This window comes from Cebidichthys violaceus, unplaced genomic scaffold, assembly GCF_023349555.1.
Source record: "Cebidichthys violaceus isolate CVI_PGR_0920_01 unplaced genomic scaffold, fCebVio1.0.p SCAF_208, whole genome shotgun sequence".
NCBI lineage: Eukaryota > Metazoa > Chordata > Actinopteri > Perciformes > Stichaeidae > Cebidichthys > Cebidichthys violaceus.
The window spans coordinates 87,801-106,915 of record NW_027176382.1 but is presented as its reverse complement, the minus strand read 5'-3'; the positions used below and the strand labels follow the sequence as shown (position 1 = coordinate 106,915).

The following is a 19,115-nucleotide window of genomic DNA, read 5'->3' as shown; positions in this document are numbered from 1 at the left end:
TCTCTTGATTTATTCCCTCAGTAAACATTGTAAACATGAGTTTATGGTCTCAATCTCTAGTTTACAGTCTTCTTCAATACAGCATGATGTTCATTTAGTACATTATGCTCCATTTAGAGTCAAACAGACGAGAAAGCAGGGTGTGCTTTAGGGGCGGGGCTTAGTGTGATTGACAGGTCTCTCTACCAGAGACGTACACGGCAAAAGTGGGAAACCAAACAAACTCATTTTACATTTATGTCCCGCTTTGTGCAGATTTGAGGACTCTCCAAGTTGACAGAGATACCCTACCTTCTCCAGGTCCTCCTCCTCCATGGTCAACAGGTAGCTCCAGGTGATGTCATGTTCCTGTGCATGTGCATGTGTGTGTGTGTGTGTGTGTGTGTGTGTGTGTGTGTGTGTGTGTGTGTGTGTGTGTGTGTGTGTGTGTGTGTGGGGGGAAGGAGGGGAAAAAGAAGAAGTTTACCGAATCAAAACTTTCCTGCGGCTGAAACAGATGCACCTGCATGAGGCAGCGGTCTACCTGCACCCCATCAGACCCAGTGCTGGTATATCAGGCTCGAGGCCGTCCGGCACACTGGATCCATTATGAGTAAAATATGTAAACTACTGTCGTCTCGTGACACGATCCAAAGCGTTTACATGTAATTCTGCCAATAACGCAGCTGCAGGGATCGCTGTATCTCACCCACAGATTGTGATCTAGGTAGAGATAGTTATCTCTGCTCGCGATCTTGGCATCGGAGAGACGAGAGAGCAGAAGTCTCTCGCAGTTTGTTCGTACGAAAATGCATGAAATCGGTACTTACAGCCAGGACGTCAGCGAGGAAGCCGAGATCGAGGCCGTGGAGGAGGAGCTCCAGGTCGTCCAGCCTGGTTACACTGAAGAGCAGATATATTTATTTATATATATATATATGTAAATATTACTTTGATGATACTATTTGTACTCAAATCACCATTTTGTAATATGTTTAATTCTAGATTTTTTTCAGAATTTAAAAACATTTGAAATTGTGATTCAATCCATAAAACAGTAAATAAGAATACTACACAAAACATATTTTATAGATGTAATAGTTAAAGGTTTTGATAAATATGCTTCTTCTACTTCACTGTTGTTACGTTTCCCTTTCACTCGTCGAGACTATAAACACAGAAGGATCTCCACCTTTGCAAGAAATATGACATTTCTTTTGATTTTGGACGATAAAGCATCTTTGGTCATCGTCGACATGAGTGCATAGAGCAGATTTGTTGTTCAAAAATGTAGCAGTATCAAGAAAACATAGGATTCATTTAAATTTAAATTGTGACTTTACGGCATCCTTTTGGGTTTAAAGCGTCGGAGATAAAGGACGCGTACTGGTGCAACATCACCGATTTAACTGAATGAATTGAGACTTTGCAAAATGCTAATTTGTCCAAAAAGCCGCAGCAGGAGTGCGAGGCTTAGGTTTAAAGACCTGACATCAGCAAAACCCTCCTGAAGTGTCCTGAAGTGTCCTTTGAGCTCTCTGTAGAAGGACACATCTCTGTCTCCTTTGGGTGTCATTGAGTTCAGACACATCATCCTCGGCTCCAGCTCCACTGTTGACACGACGAGCTTCACACACGAGCCTCTCTTCTCACGACGGTGGAATACGTTCCTTGGGTTAAATCGTCTCTGTGAACAGCCGACGGTCTGCGGTTTCCGGGTGCCAGACGTCCTCCAGCACAACGTCTTGGGCTGATGGTTGTGGCCCAGCTGTGCCTGAAGAGACTAAACACTCATGCCGGAGGTTTCTCGTTGTTTACGTCTGGTTGAAGGCTGGTTCAACAACACCTGCTGCACAGGCGCTGCTGCTCCGGTGATCCAACAGAGGGCGACAAACATCTGTATTTATGCAGAGGAGTTTCAGCTCTGAGTGCATGTTGTTGTATGTCTGGCTTCTCTACTTTATATTACTAAATATTATATCATATCGGCCTATTTATGTTCACATTACACTCAGAAAGACCTCTTGCTGAGGTGTGAGCGGGTCTCCGTGCTGTGAAGTGGGAGGAGCCTCCATAAATCTCTGCCAGGTAAGAGGCGGAAAAAAATAACAAAATAGAGCAGAAATAACAAAAAAAATAAAAATCCAAATCACAGAGATGCAGATTTGCACTGTATAATATTATCCCATGACCTCTTTGTTTGGTGAAATATGGTGGATATATAGATATATACACATATGTATATATATATATATGTGTGTATAAATGTCTGTTTCTGCTGCCAAAGCTAGAGGGAGGAAAACTACATCAAATGTAAAAGAAGAATGACGAAAAACAAAGTTCTGTGTCAGTAACTGCGGCAGGTCGGAGGTCGTCGTTACCTTTCCTTTGAAGGTAGCGGTGCAGAGTTGGTCTTGAAGAACTTTGAGAGGGTCTCCTCCATGGAGCTGAAGGCCTGGACGGTGGAGGTCTGGGACGAAGACGCCAGGATCCTGACTATCTGTGATTCAGAAGTGGGAATGTTCTCAGACTCATTGATCATCACTTTTATGGGCCTTACACAACTATATTTTCCTTGTGGTAGCTAGACAGTTGACAAGTGTAGTGAGAAACATCCAGACTGCACATGTTCAGTGTTCTGAAAGGCGTCATAGCATGACTTCAGGTACCTGCGTGTGTTTGAAAGTCACAGCCAGGTCTGCGGGGCTCTTGCCAGCCGTGGTCCTCAGCGTTTTGTTCGCTCCCAGCTGGAGGAGCTTCAGCACGGCCTCCTCTCTGCCGTACTGCACCGCCACCGACAAAGCCTGGTGGAGAACACCGGTACGGCTTCATCACTAGTGAGCGTAGCGGGCCGCTGTCGATCCGCACGGATGCTTCTCTAGTCTCTGATCTCTGATCTCTGATCGTGTTACGTTGTAAACAAACGGTGTTTAAAGCAACAGGAGGAGAGCTAGAAACGTTAGCAGCACCGCTAACGGCTAACCAACGGAGGTTCACTTCAGTTACATTATGATGCCTTCAGGCTCTGCACAATGAAAATTTGTAAATTATAACGTCTTCCATCCTCCTTCTTCCTTCCTTCCCCCATCCTTCTCCTCCTTCCTTCCTCCCTCCCTCCTCCTTCCTTCCTTCGCCCTCCTCCTTGCTTCTTTCCTTCCTTTCCTCTCCTCCTCTCTCCTCCTCCCTCCCTCCCTCCTCCTTCCTTCCTTCGCCCTCCTCCTCGCTTCTTTCCTTCCTTTCCTCTCCTCCTCTTTCCTCCTCCTATTTCCTTCTCCCTTCTCTTCCTCTTCTCTCCTCCTCACTTCTTTCCTTCCTTTCCTCTCCTCCTCCTCTCTCCTCCTCCTATTTCCTCCTCTCTCCTCCTTCCTCCCTCCCTCCTCCTTCCTTCCTTCGCCCTCCTCCTCGCTTCTTTCCTTCCTTTCCTCTCCTCCTCTTTCCTCCTCCTATTTCCTTCTCCCTTCTCTTCCTCTTCTCTCCTCCTCACTTCTTTCCTTCCTTTCCTCTCCTCTCCTCTCTCCTCCTCCTCCTATTTCCTCCTCTCTCCTCCTCCTCCTTCCTTCCTTCCTTCGCCCTCCTCCTCGCTTCTTTCCTTCCTTTCCTCTCCTCCTCCTCTCTCCTCCTATTTCCTCCTCCCTTCTCTCCTCCTCGCTTCTTTCCTTCCTTTCCTCCTCTCTCCTCCTCCTTCCTTCCTTCACCCTCCTCCTCGCTTCTTTCCTTCCTTTCCTCTCCTCCTCCTCTTTCCTCCTCCTATTTCCTCCTCTCTCCTCCTCCTTCCTTCTCTCCTCCTCGCTTCTTTCCTTCCTTTCCTCTCCTCCTCTTTCCTCCTCTCTCCTCCTCGCTTCTTTCCTTCCTTTCCTCTCCTCCTCTTTCCTCCTCTCTCCTCCTCCTATTTCCTCCTCTCTCCTCCTCCTATTTCCTCCTTTCTCCTCCTCCTTCCTTCCTTCCTTTGCCCTCCTCCTCGCTTCTTTCCTTCCTTTCCTCTCCTTCTCCTCTTTCCTCCTCTCTTCTCTTCCTCTTCTCCTCACTTCTTTCCTTCCTTTTCTCTACTCTCTCCTCTTTCCTTCTCTCTCCTCCTATTTCCTCCTCTCTCCTCCTCTTCTTTTCTAGTCTCTGATCTCTGATAATGTTACATTGTAAACAACCAATCAGTGTTTAACCAACGGAGGTTCACTTCAGTTACATTATGATGCCTTCAGGCTCTGCACAATGAAAATTTGTAAATTATAACGTCTTCCATCCTCCTTCTTCCTTCCTTCCCCCATCCTTCTCCTCCTTCCTTCCTCCCTCCCTCCTCCTTCCTTCCTTCGCCCTCCTCCTTGCTTCTTTCCTTCCTTTCCTCTCCTCCTCTCTCCTCCTCCCTTCTCTTCCTCCTCTTCTCTCTTCCCCGCTTCTTTCCTTCCTTTCCTCTCCTCCTCCTCTCTCCTCCTCCTATTTCCTCCTCTCTACTCCTTCCTCCCTCCCTCCTCCTTCCTTCCTTCGCCCTCCTCCTCGCTTCTTTCCTTCCTTTCCTCTCCTCCTCCTCTTTCCTCCTCCTATTTCCTTCTCCCTTCTCTTCCTCTTCTCTCCTCCTCACTTCTTTCCTTCCTTTCCTCTCCTCTCCTCTCTCCTCCTCCTATTTCCTCCTCTCTCCTCCTCCTCCTTCCTTCCTTCCTTCGCCCTCCTCCTCGCTTCTTTCCTTCCTTTCCTCTCCTCCTCCTCTCTCCTCCTATTTCCTCCTCCCTTCTCTCCTCCTCGCTTCTTTCCTTCCTTTCCTCCTCTCTCCTCCTCCTTCCTTCCTTCACCCTCCTCCTCGCTTCTTTCCTTCCTTTCCTCTCCTCCTCCTCTTTCCTCCTCCTATTTCCTCCTCTCTCCTCTTCCTCCTCCTCTTCTTTTTCTAGTCTCTGATCTCTGATAGTGTTATGTTGTTAACAACCAATCAGTGTTTAAAGCAGCAGGAGGAGAAATAGTAAAGTTAGCAGCACCGCTAACGGCTAACCAATGGAGGTTCACTTCAGTTACATTACGATGCCTTCAGGCTCTGCTCAGGGAAAATGAGTTTTGGGCAAAGGTGAATTATAACATTCTGATGTGTTCACATGTAATCTTGTATAATGTAAACTTGAATAAATCCAGTAGTTTGAAGGAGATGTTTTCACAACATAACTAGATATTAGAGATGAATTACAACCTGTTTATATTATCTCTAAGCAGCTTATAACACATCATTAACACTGCGTCATTAACGGATCTCTAAACGTCTCGTGTTTTGCTCTGAAACGTCTCAGACGCAGTCCTTCTTTGTGATTTCAGAGCTGCAGCGTAGATGTGCGTGTTGCGGCTGAGGGGACAGTGAACGCACCGTGTAGCCGTTGACGTAGCCGTTGACGTCCCGGACGTCGACGTCCGCCCCGTGAGACACCAGCAGGTTGATGACCTTGCTGTGGCCGGACCTGGCCGTCAGCATCAGGCAGGTCATTTGAGACCTGAGCGGATGAAGAGGGAGGAGACGGGAGACGTGACACGAGTGATGATGATGATGATGATGATGATGAAGGTACAGAGAAACCACCAGGGGGCAGCACACATCACTTTATAGGGAGCCGTTGACTTTGATTCACTGATTCAACTTTAGAGTAACTAGTAACACCTGTAGGCTGGAGGTGTTTGCTCTCAAAAGGTTCAAGTAGAACTGAAACAATTATGTATCAATTATTATAATAACTTTATTGATACAGCACCTTTAAGTTCTTCGACTGACAAAAGCTGCAAGGAAGTAATATCTAAACTCTGATGAAACAGTAAAAACAATCATATGATAAAAACAAAACTAAGAAATCAAATAATTAAAATTTAGTAAAATTATCGTTTTCTGGTTCTAGATTTTCCATTGTTGCTTTTCTTTGCTTCACTCAGTAAACTGAATATCTTGAATGCATGAAACACAAATGTCAAAGTGTGTTTGTGAATCTTTATATAAATAAATAACAATACTTTTTTTTTTTAAATCACAATTTCAACTCAGGATACGTGAAGTTTATATTTTAATTTTTATTTACTGACAGTATCCCCCCCCGGTATGATGTCACGGCTCTGCGTAACAATCGCTTACATTAATTAAACATCATATTATATGACATTTATATTTAAAAAATAATGAATACAGGGCAGATCAGCCTCTTGAATTTGCAACCAAAATATTTTTCAAACTTTAATTTATAAATGCCAACGCAGCCTCCGTAAAATAAAATAAAATGAATAAATATTCAACCTGAAATTACCATGTGGCTGATTCACATCGTACTAATATTTCACATGATTTGACTGCAAGTATTCCTTCCAGTGCAACGACACAGATGCATGCAGGGTAATCTACCGCGGTGGGTTCGAATGGTTAACATGTCGTGTTTCAACAGCCGCCGCCGTGTTAAATGGTTTTACCTCTCTCATGTGTTTGCTTCTGTCTGACAGAAGGCTGTTCATAAATAAGCTGCTCTACAAGTTCGTCGGTATCTTATCGCCTCGCACTCAAACACGGCGGCTGAGAAAAACACACCTAATTACAGAGGGGGGGGGGGCAATTCATCACTTCACTTCAAGCTTTTACAGGAAAACGTTTGTGTGAGAGAGAACAACACAGCAAGAGGAGGCATTTAAAGGGACAGTCCGTAATTCAATAAGTCAGATGTAAATGTGTATCAATCTCAAGTTGATTGACAGGTCTGTTAATTAACACTGATTGGCTACTAAAGTAAATGCTTTCTAGAAACTTTGGAAGAATATTACTCTATATAATTCTACAATAATCTTATAAAGACACTACATTTTAAATATGTTGAGACATACAGACGAATGCAGATTTTTCAGGACTCAATTCAAATTTGATGTAACTAAAATGTACAGACGAATCCGGCGACTTTTGTGTTTTACCGCCATCTGTGACTAAAATTGTCTTTAACAACCGTCTTCAGCCCACCCACGCTGTTAGCCAACGTCAGCAGAGCAGCGTTGACGTAGCTGACGTTACTCGTTTAGCTACGTAGGCTAACGCCGTCTAGAGTAAAGTCACAGAAAGCGACGGTAGGAGTAGAAAAGTGTCGGCTTACAAAAGAAGGTGTTGGGACGGCTTACAGTGACGCACGCTCATATTGTAGAGACACGCCATTGGGTATGAAGTCCATAAATAATAACCGACTGGGTCTTTAGCTCAGTAATATAATAAAGTGAGGCCTATGACTATGACTCATGACCTATGCCACTTGATCATTTTATCCTAGAGAGCACGTTCATTCCTGCAGGGATTTTGTGGCTGAGACTGTAGAACAAAAGAGACTATTTATACTGCGATAGATTTTTAAAAATGACATTTAAAGCATTTCAGGTGATCGGATGTCAACAAATTCAGTTTGAAAAAAAAAATCCTGTAAATCAGGAAGCAGACAAATCTCACGACTCATCGTCATGACTCCACAGTCGAAGCCTTTCCTTGCGTACTGCTGTGTCCTGCGCTAATGTTGACTTTTGTACCGATAAGATTAAACGTGAACTGACACGGAGGTGTGAGCCTGAACCTCCGTCTATGAATCACAAGACACCCAAAGTGAATGTTTCATGTGAAGTCAAACAAATGAGGCGTCACGACAATTCATTTTATGGCAGAACGGGACAGTTAAGAGTCATTTCTGCTTTCATGTCCAGCACGTTCCCAAGGCTTGTTGACGAGCACCACGGTCACTCTCATACTATTTCACTGTGTGTGTGTGTGTGTGTGTGTGTGTGTGTGTGCGTGTGTCCTTCAGACTGTGAGAACAGACTTGATAGCTGATCGATATGCAGACAGAATGACTTCCAGAAGCACCCGACTCACTGAGCCAAAGCAAAGCAAACTACAATTTAAAAATGGCTTCCAAAAAAAAGGACAAGAAAAGATGATATTTTGAGTGTAATAAACTACCTGACAGTCGAGGATTAATGGTTATTCTGTGGGAATCAAAAACACCAGATTTAAAACAAAAAAATACTCTGAAGCTACATTTCATAATTGCCATTCTGGGTTGGATATACTAGTTAAGTAATTAAGTAATTGCTTCCTCAGTTAGTGACAGCAGGGCGATTGTTTCTAGTTTCATTTTGTCAAATCATTGTTTTTGCTTTTAGTCATACCAAGTTTTTAGGGATTCTACCTCAAGTAGGTTAATAACTCCCACCACACTCAAGGCTAAGGACTTGATCTAGACTTTAAGTCTAGATCTGCGTGTGTGCGTGTGTGTGTGTGTGTAGTCGTGACTCAGTGTTTCCAATATTACTTGGAGACGGGAATGACACAGCTGCTGTATCAATGTGTGTTGGTATCCTTATGATCAAAGGGTGGAGCCTCTTCACATCTCAAAGCAGAACTAATAGAAGTCTAAGCTGGAATTATGCCGTAAACTGATCTGAGGAATAATCAGAACAGCGAAGGAGAAAAAGAAGAAGAAGAGGAGGAGGAGGAGGAGGAGGAGGAGGAGGAGGAGGAGGAGGACACATGGAGGCAATGGACCCCACATCGTGCTCCTGCAGGACTTTGAGACACGACAGAGACTTCTTGTTTACACAACAACAGCAGCTGGTGTTCATCATCGGTTTGATATTCAGACGTAAGAGGTGAGGAGGAGGAAGAGGAGGAGGAGGAGGAGGAAGAAGAGGTTTACGCTCTGCACCCACATGAACCTGTTTAGGAGCTGTTGGCTCCTCCTCCTCCTCCTGCGTCTCGTTACCTCGCTTCGCATATATTTTGTCAAGGAAAGAACCGATCAGTCCGTGTGGGATTTTCGGGGCCGCGAGTGTCGTGCATGTCGGCGGCACGCTGGCGGTGGACAAGAGTGACAGTGGGATTAGGGAGGGCTAAACAAGGAGGGCCACTGGGGGGGGGGGCATCCTCCCTTTGACACGCGGAAACAACATCCACAGATGGTAGAAGTGCTGCAACAACGAACTCCCTGCATTCTTTCACACGACAGGGAATTTTATTCTTGTTCCTCGCCAGATTTATATCGACTCGTCGCACCGAAACTCACAAGTACCGATTTATATTGTGAATATATCGTCTCTGAAAACAGCACCTGTGACAATTGTGTCTGTTTGAACATCACTAATGCAGCGAATGTGTTTATTTTAGGGACATTTTAGCCGTCCGCTGTCCCCTTTTTCTTTAGATGTTAAAAGTTTCGCCAATTTTCTCAAAATGACAAATCGCGCCATGTTGTGTGGATTTATCGGACGGATGCTTGAAGTTTCTACTTCCGTGTCGCCTACGGTAACATTTTGTGTCTATAGGTGTCGATCTAAAATGGAGGTTCCCCCCCCCACATGTTTGTTTCTAGTCTCCTGATGGCTGGACACTGTTGCTGGACGTTAAACTCGCGTTTTGCAGGTAAGACGGGGCAGGAAATGTGTTTCAGGGAACAGATCAATGCCAAGATGATCGTTAAAAAGAATGCAGGAAGGCAAGAACTCCTTCAAGGCCGTTTCCATAAGGGAAACAAAATCAGACCCGCATTTCAGATCTGCTCTGAAATGTAAGAGACTCTTCCTAAAGCCTTCCACCAACTTTCATTAAAAACAAACAAACAAGCTAAACTGAAAATCTCAACTCTTAAATCATCCAGAATAAGCGATTATATTTCAATATGCGACAACAATGCTGCCGAAGCCGCGGTGTTATGGAGACATTCTAGCATATTTTAGATATTTAGTTCTGTAACCTTTTGACCATTCTCACTGGACGCCATCCAAGCCTCTAAACACCCCCCCCCCCACACTGTGTTTGTTTGTCTGTCTGTCTGTCTGATACCCGTCTGTACATGCACATGCCATAACAGGACATTCCAAACAAAACACACAAACACACACACACACACACACACACACACACACACACACACACACACACACTGTATGGAGTGCTGCGGTGCATAATGCTAACACATGGCAGCTAACGAGAACCATCAAAGGAAATGTGATCCAGCGCCTCGCGTCTGGAGTGTTTTTATTTGGGCCGACATCAATAGGGGTGTGACAGTGCGTACTGTGCTGAGAGTCCTGTAAACATTTTGACCCGAAACATATCTGCACCCCCCCTCCCCTCCCTCCCTCCCCCCTTCACCTGTCCACCATGTTGGGATCAGCATTTCTGGATAGCAGGATCTCCACACAGCGAGCGATTTTGTCCTCACTGGCAGATGCCGTGCAGCCGGCCATGAGCACCGTCAGTGATCTGAGGACAAGAAGCGCATCATCACAACATTAACATTTTATTACGTTTACAAAATGTCTTTTTAAAGCCTTTTTAGATCCTCGGGTCGTATCGTGCACCTATTTAAAAATCAGTTTCTTCGTATTTTTTTATGCCAAAATCCAATCATCTTTTCTTCCTATTAAAAGAAAACATGACGAGTGCTTATGTAAGATAGTATCAACCAATAATATCATGACATATACACTGTAAGCCCGCCCACTTCTTAGCGGTCCAATCAAATGCAGACTTTAATTTGATTTAAATCTCTCTTGGATCAGTACGCCGCTCAATATCCTGTTTCACTGCTGAATGGAAGCTCAAGACGCTCTAACTTCCGTTTCACTTCATTGGACCTGAAACAAACATTTAGCTTAGCGCAAATTGTAAAAACATACTTCATAAAAGCTAACGAGTCTTTAAGAGTTTAGAGAAAGAAAACAGTTTGGCCCTTAGGTTACATTTGAACACATCATGATGAAGTTAAAAATGATTTCCACCTCACATTCATTTTTGCTGAATAGACCTTGAACGCATCACAATGAAACTTAAAGAATCCCGTTAGCGTTAGCCCATCGACCGCTAACGGCTAACGTTAACTAGCTCTCGTCCTGCAGATTTCGACGCGATTCTGCTGTCCACAAAGCAGCGATATCGGGGCGCAAATAAGGTGCGTCCACTGGACATATTGAGGGTTTACTGCGTCCTCTCAGAGACTGTACTCGAGTACCGTCACATTTTCTGAATTTTCCCCAACCTCTTGAGATGCGCTTGTAAAGGACTCTTAAGAGGTTCTGTTATATGTAAGGTGAATATTTCCAACAAACCCTTTTCTTTGTTACCTCGGTTAATCACTTCCTGCTAGCCTTTATTTTGTAAGTGCCCTTTCTATGTTTTGGGTCCTTTTATTTTGAAGTCCTTCTGGCGAAACCGGAAGCAGATCCAACTCGTCAGAGTATAGTAGTTTGACTTTGGATTTGGATAAAAGATAATAGACGGTGCAGACGAAAAGTGTTATAAATATTCCTCTGCAATATTAGTTTATTAATTAACGGTTAAGCACCTGCTGGAACGGGAACAAGGTATTGTGCGTTTATTGTGTTTATTGTGTGTTTCATTGTATTCTGTTTCAACTAGATGCTAATGTTAGCTTAAGAGGTTAGCTAAATGACTAAGCTGTAATTTCTAAGCTAATGCTATATTTCGTTTTTTTACATGTGCTTTTGAAATGTATATATTAGAGAAAATGTTTAATAATTTAATGCTCCCCTGTCTATTTAACTGCATTTTAAGGAATGTTTAAACTCGTAAGAGCTCATTCATGTTGTAATCTGTTCCGGAGCTCTTACCGTGTTTTCTGGAGATTGGTTTAAATGAGGAAAAAATAAATAAAGGCCTCTGGAAACATCAGTACGCTTCACCATTGTCCGGCTGGGGTCCGCTACAGCGCTAAAACATTTTCGGTTCATTGTGAAACCGTAGCGGGCCGCATTTGACATGTAAATTTGGTCGATGGTCACCGCTGAAACGTCTGCCAATGGATTTTCTGATTGCAACTTGGTCCGTATGGAAAAAGAGGAACAAATAGCCACACATCATGCTGTAATAAGGAAAAGAATAAAGAATGTGGTGATGGAGATGGATAGCCATTCATTTATCTGGCATCAGGAAGTGTGGCGGCCTTTTATGGGACCGAGGGAGCTTCCTTATCTTCTCCTGATAACACCGGTCTGAGACCCGTGGCGACGCACTCCATTCCTGTTCGGTTCCACCAATGACCGAGTCTCCAACCTGTGGGTATCACGGCATCTATAAGTGTGTGTGTGTGTGTGTGTGTGTGTGTGTGTGTGAGAGAGAGTGTGTGTGTGTGCATACCTGGGCCACTACATCTGCATGTGGGTTCCTGTGGCTGTGCATGTTTGGCTCTATATCTGTGTGTGTGTGTGTGTGTGTGTGTGTGTGCGTGTGTGTGTGTGTGTGTGTGTGTGTGTGTGTGTGTGTGTGTGTGTTTATACTACATGTGTGTGTGTGTGTGGGTGTAAACCAGACTTTCCCGGTGGAGTAAATAAATCTGAGGCCTGAGAATTGGTGAGGCGGCATGACAGCAGCACGGTGCCCGTCATCAATCACTCGTGCATTCCACCGGGACGTGACCACACGTCATCCCTCCCGTTTAATTATTTCCTTCACCTGCCTCGAGCATCAGATGCCCAGACCATGTGAAAATCAGTCACACACACACACACACACACACACACACACACACACACACACACACACACACACACACACACACAGAGTTTAACTCGACGTTCTGGACTGAGAAGTAATTGACATCAGATATCAGGAGCGTGACCGCTGCTCTGGTTCCAGTGCAGGGGGCCCGCAGGAGGGTTTCTAATGGATCCTCTGGGAAATTAGGAATGCGGTGGTCTCAAAATAACGCATTGTGCAGCAGCGACATGAATATCATTTAAATAGATATTTCACTTTTACCTGTATTCGTCACGGTGAGCGTCGGTAGTGTAACAGACCGTCGTAGCCGTCCGTACGGATCCTTCCTCAAGGTTCCCGCGGATCAGTCACACAGTTAAACCATCAATGTGTGAAACACAGTTTTACCGACAACGGTTATCGGACAATATTAGGTAAAAATATGCGATCAGGATATCCGCATTTATGCTTTCTATTCGCTGATGTCTGATAACGTCACAGTGAAAACAACTGATCCGTGTTGAAATAGACGGGAAGAAGGTTAGCAACACCGCTAACGGCTAACGGCTAACAGCTAACGTACGGAGGTTCCATTCATTTACATTACGACGCGTTCAGGCTCCGCTCAGTTAAAAAACGATTATCGGGAGAAGGTGAATTATAACGCCATCATGATCGTGTTTAAATGTAATCTTGTAAAAAAAATTGAGTTTTGGTGACAAACTTGAATAAAAAGCTGTATGAAGGAGATGTTTTCACAGATGGATGTTAGAGATGAATTATGATTAACTTCCTCACACTAGCTTATAATACATTTCTAGCAGGATTCCGGGTTCTATGTGAATAGAAACTGCAAACCCCCCCCCGTGCTTATTCTACCCAGACTGACCTCCATCCGACAGATGCCTTTAATCTCTCTTGCTCCGGGACGAGCATGAACTACTCAAAACAGGATCGGCGGTGTGTTTCTGCAAGAGTCCCTCTTTGGCGTCATCGCCATTAAGTAATGTCAGATGAAGCGTGTTGGTCGCCTGGTCTTTGGTGGGGAAATTGAAGAAAGGTGCCACGAGAGAGAGAGAGAGGGGGGGGGGGGGGGGCCTAGTTTGTGTTTCCTTTTCTGAGAAGTGGTGGTTGAGGGATCAGCGGGTAAAACGACGAGATCAACCGTCGATCCGAAATAGAACGAGTTCAAGTGTTTTCCGAAAAACAAAGTGCACGCATAACTGAAGCAGCGTCAAACGACGCAGAGGCCTGAGGCGATGCGATAGATCGTATGTAAGAAGTGGTCGTTTTGAAGCCTCGAGTTTGACATTGTGGTCGTCGCCATCTTGTTTTTGTTGCAACCAGAAGTGACACAGGAGCGACCTGGTCAATCACAGTAAGCCCCGCCCCTAAAGCATCCCCTGCTTTATGGTCTGTTTGACTCTAAATGGACCATAATGTACTAAATGAACATCATGCTGTATTGAAGAAGACTTGAAACTAGAGATTGAGACCATAAACTCATGTTTACAATGTTTACTGAGGGAATAAATCAAGAGAGAAGTAGAGTCGTTTTAGACTAGACTTCTATACAACCAGAGGAATCGCCCCCTGATGGACACTAGAGAGAATGCAGGTTTAGGTCACTTAATAGTGGTGAACTCCTGAGCTACATTCATGTCCTGTTCAAACACGTCTTAGCTTGTGTGTTAGTGTTTGTAACTTCCCAGTTGTATTTGGGGAAATTACTAAGTAAAGTGTGGAAGTAGTGTGGGCTAACAAACATAAAAGCAATGGAGGACTTGTCTTTATTTGAACAAAAGCCATGTCTGGAGGCGGACATTTTTAAAGCTCAATTCCTCTTGTTTCCTCAGGAATGAGGTCTGGTTCGACAAGTTAATCAACTCAAACATAGTGATCTGAATTAATCTGACCTTTGCTGAAGTTGGCACTAGCCCCTCGGTCCAGTAGCAGCTTGGCCAGCTCGTAATTAGCCACGCTGACGGCACACATCAGAGGAGTCCATTCAAAGCCAAGCCTGGTCTCCACGTCCACGCCTGTCCACACCCAACGGATCCGATTAAGAGAGGAAATGATCACAATAAAAAGCAAGTCCGTGCCTAACGCCCTCCAGCGCACATACATGCACACACAAAACAAGATTCTGTTGTTTCTTTACTTCCTTGCTTAGATTTGAGTTTTTCCTCTCCCACTTGATTTCTGCATATCACTTTCTGGCATAACTGTTAACGTTGTGACACATCAACACCAAGCCGCTTGACAAATGTTTGTCAATTTGTTATGAATTGATAATTAAAGTTTGATGAATCTAGCGCTTCAGAAATCAGCCCAATCTAAGGTAAAGACAATGCAGAGAGTACTTGCCGTCGTCCAACAGCCGTTGAACCGTCCCGACGTCTCCTTCGTTGATGGCTCGTTTCAACAACGACTCATTATCTTGTGGCACAGCGTCATCCAAATCCTGGAACAATGGAGTTAAAAAAAGATCAAAATGAATTCACAAAAAACTCTCTCCCATAATATTGGATCTGTACCAATATTTAGCAAAAACAATGTCCTGGTCATTGGGTGTGAGCAGCATTGAGAACTAGCTTACCTGTGCTACCTACAGGTACAATGTACTACAAACTAATACTACACAGTAAATACTGTGTAGTAATGTTCACAGTTACTGTGATAACTAACATGTTATATGGCGCAATGGCTGCCATGTAGTTTAGGGCTGCAACTAACAAATATTTTCATTTCCGCATTAATTATTAGCCAGTTCTGTTGTTTCTTATATATTTTCTTTTATTATTTATACTGTAAGTACTAGACATCCTGATCTACACTCCATACCAGTTGGTGGCGGTAATGCACCAATTCATTGTTTGCCAACCGCTAATAAACCTCAAAAAAGACAAAGAAGAAGAAGGTTTAAAAAAAAGAGCGGCACAGTAATGTTCACGCGAATTCAACCCTTCTCACTATTTTCTCTATATATGTATATATAAATAAACTACTCTACTTGATCGTAACTAGTTTGAGCCAGCCTAATGTGTTATTCTGTTGTTTATATTTTACCACAAACCAAATAATAAAACAGCGTTGTTAGCTTGCTACCGCAAAAAAAGGAAACTAAAGCTAGCTTAACACATTTTAGCCACTAGCTAGCAATAATGTTAGCCGTAAGCTAGCGATAATGTCGTTGCTACCTTCTAATAGCATACATTAAAAGGTGTTTTTGTTTCTGAAGTTACCTTAATTTGGGGAGACTTTTTATTCAAATAACACCCGATGTCCCACTCGTCGTTGCTTGCGTCGCTCTCATCTCCAGCTGGGAAGGCTTTATCCATGAAGCTGTCCATGAGTAAGCTAACGGTAGCAACTAGCTAGCCAAGGTGCCGTTGAAGTGCAGGTGAATTAAAGGGGTGTTTGAAGATGTACCCCAGTGCGGCCCGCGGGTGGGCGGAGTTTAACGGCCCAAAACCGCGACAATCAAACTATCTTTAAGACCCTATGTACAGTTAAAGAAACACACAGGAAGCCTGAATGTAGAGGTTTACACTGTGTGGTTAGCTAAGTGAAATTCAGCCTTGATATGTTATTAAAAACTTAAATCAGTTTGCTGTAATTTTGGTATCCGTTCCACTCCCATTGCTGCAACATTAACGTTAGCTGCTTAGCTAAAGTAAGCTAGCATTAGCCTATGGACATTCCACTGCAGAGTGTGAATGCTAACGTGAACTAGCCTGTTATTAGCAATATAGCTTATTAATGGTTAGCTGCTTTACTAAACTGCAGCAATGTGAGTGTGTTTATGCTATATTGGTGTTACACCATTGGTCCACCACAGCCCATTATTTAAAAAAAATCCAGATTTAATGTCCGAAAAATGCCAGCCCACTTTTGTTTACCCGGGTTAACTTAACTCACAGAAGAGCTGTTAAAGTTAAATATCAGCTGGAATAAATAGGGCTCGCTCTAGGAGTCGTACAAAACCACAAGTCACGATTATATATATATATATATATATATATATATACACACACACACACACACACACACACACACACATACAGGGCTATTAAGTATTATACAGCATGTATCTAATATAACCAGTGAATCAATTGTGTCAAGCTTGTGACTTTTGGCTCAAAATAGAAGTTACTTGATATAAACCATCGTTATCTATAACTCTATAAATCTTTTTGTTCTGGCTGCAGAGGACAGTAAATGTCCAGCAGAGGTCCCTCCTTCCTTTAGGCAAGAGGGAAGCAAACCTTTGTGTCCCTCTGTATGAAGGACCCGATAGTTGCAAGCAACCTTTAAAAAGGTCTGACTTCATGTAGTATCTCTTCATCCCTCAGCTGCATTTTAAAAGTTCAGGCTCATCCCGTCACACAGAGATAATCACGAGGTCCAAATAACCTTTTTTTAATAAAACAGGACAAAGACTCAATTCTCTGCTAAATTCAATCAATCAATCCCTCCCAGACCAGACTCTGGTTAGAACATGTCCCGTTCCGTATTAGAGCAGGGAGTAATGGTCTCAATAGGATATTCTGATTGTTTTATAGACACTGTGACGTTGTACTGATACCTCTTTTCTTTGTCAAACCAGAGCATTAACTTCTTTTTCTGCTTTCAAATGCGCTTCAACAACAAATTGAACGTGTTTAGTATTCTGATTCATGTTTAACTTGCAGATCGGTTCAGAAATCCTGTTTTGCCCCCCCCCCCCCCCCCCCCCCCCCCCCCCCCGGTCGTTCACCTCGTACCTACAGACACACAAATATTCTGCGTGTGTCCACATGATGAAAGCTGAAATTAAACTCTTGTGGTTTAAAAGACTGGTCACAGATGAGGTTGGAGTCGATTTTTGCAGAATTCTTTATTGGACATGAATCATGGGAAAGAAAGCATAGTTTTCTGGACTGGCGTCAGTTATTTATTCTTGCAGGAAGAAATGCAGAGAACAGGGATGTCAGACATAAGTCCATATATGGAGATGGTCAGAACACAGGCTTGTAGGACATAAGGTCTCTATTCAAGAAAGAGCTGACTCCACTGGTTCAGTCACTTACACCTGTTCAATTCTGTCCAGTTACACAGACTTCATTTGTGAATACCAGAGTGTGTGTCATTTTACAAGAAAGAGGAACTATATACTAATAAATCGCTAAACTATTACATACAAAGTTATCAATCCTAACATGCATATACAGGAGATATAGAATATCTCCACACTCTTCACCAGCCACTGCTGTCACTTTCACTTTTAACAGGACTCGACAGCAAGGATTGCCCTCTTGTCTGGTGCAAGTAATATCGATCGGGTAAATGTAGCAACTCACTTAGGCAACTTATTGAAAAATAAGTAAACCACATTGTTTTTTTTCTCCAGAGTGAGCCATTTTACTAATCCTCTCATCTGTATTCAAAGTTGCACATGCTCAGTACTGATCGGGTTACTTACGAGAAAATGGCGGCGGGTAAAGACCAGACGGCAACATCCGGTTCTGCCGAGTGAAGCCGATGCTGAAGTGTCTTAAAGCTGCATTCTCTCTAGTGTCCACCAGGGGGCGACTCCTCTGGTTGTATAGAAGTCTAGTCTAAAATGACTCTACTTCTCTCTTGATTTATTCCCTCAGTAAACATTGTAAACATGAGTTTATGGTCTCAATCTCTAGTTTACAGTCTTCTTCAATACAGCATGATGTTCATTTAGTACATTATGCTCCATTTAGAGTCAAACAGACCATAAAGCAGGGGATGCTTTAGGGGGCGGGGCTTACTGTGATTGACAGGTCTCTACCGGAGACGTACACGGCGTCTCTGGGTAGATTTACCCGTGTGTCACTCTGTAGGTATCTACAGCGCTGAAAGTACAGATAAGATTTAGTTTGTGTGTTGAGATCCTCAGCAAGTTACAGGCTCACCGCATCTTCACACGTTATCTCTGTTCCCTCGCGGAATGTCTGGAGGTTTTGATCCTCCCTCTGCTGAAACTGTGAGTAATCTGAAACTGATAAATACCAAACAAACAAAAAAAAGTTTCAAGTTCGTTTTTAGATGTCCCGGAACTGTTTCTGCTATTTTTTTTGTGAATGATAGTGACGCAGCAGAGCGGAGGAAAAAAAGAAAGAAGCCACAGCTCTGCAGTCAGAAGTACTTCAGTGGATCAGGGTCAGGGGTCAGAAACCCGCTTGCCCAAAATGAAAGCCTTAAAAATTATGTCAAAAATACAACCCATATCTCAGGGGGCGACTCCTCTGGTTGTATAGAAGTCTAGTCTAAAATGACTCTACTTCTCTCTTGATTTATTCCCTCAGTAAACATTGTAAACATGAGTTTATGTCTCAATCTCTTGTTTACAGTCTTCTTCAATACAGCATGATGTTCATTTAGTACATTATGCTCCATTTAGAGTCAAACAGACCATGAAGCAGGGGATGCTTTAGGGGCGGGACTTACTGTGATTGACAGGTCGCTACCAGAGACGTTTACGACGTCTCTACCCCGGCGTCCACCAGCCCAAATATGGTCACTTCCGCTCACTGGTTGCTAAAAACCAAGATGACAGCAGCCGAAATGCCAAACTAGAGGCTTCAAAACCGCACAAAGCGATGGGTGACGTCACGACGACCTCGTCCCCTTCTTATACACAGTCCTCTTATTACTCCGT

At 43.6% G+C, this 19,115-nt stretch overlaps 1 protein-coding gene across 1 annotated transcript; it reads right to left on the bottom strand.

Annotated features, from left to right (window-relative positions):
• Positions 1-291: 291 nt before the first annotated feature.
• On the bottom strand, positions 292-16,154 carry LOC137877030 (ankyrin repeat, SAM and basic leucine zipper domain-containing protein 1-like; the record flags this gene model as incomplete). The annotated part of the gene is made up of 9 exons (XM_068716710.1): positions 15,688-16,154; positions 14,810-14,906; positions 14,338-14,481; positions 10,100-10,205; positions 5,318-5,441; positions 2,649-2,783; positions 2,361-2,479; positions 810-882; positions 292-348 (listed from the first exon to the last, which is right to left on the bottom strand). Coding segments are annotated over exons 1-9 (963 nt in total), but the record flags the coding sequence as incomplete, so codon positions are not given.
• Between the last annotated feature and the right edge of the window lie 2,961 nt (positions 16,155-19,115).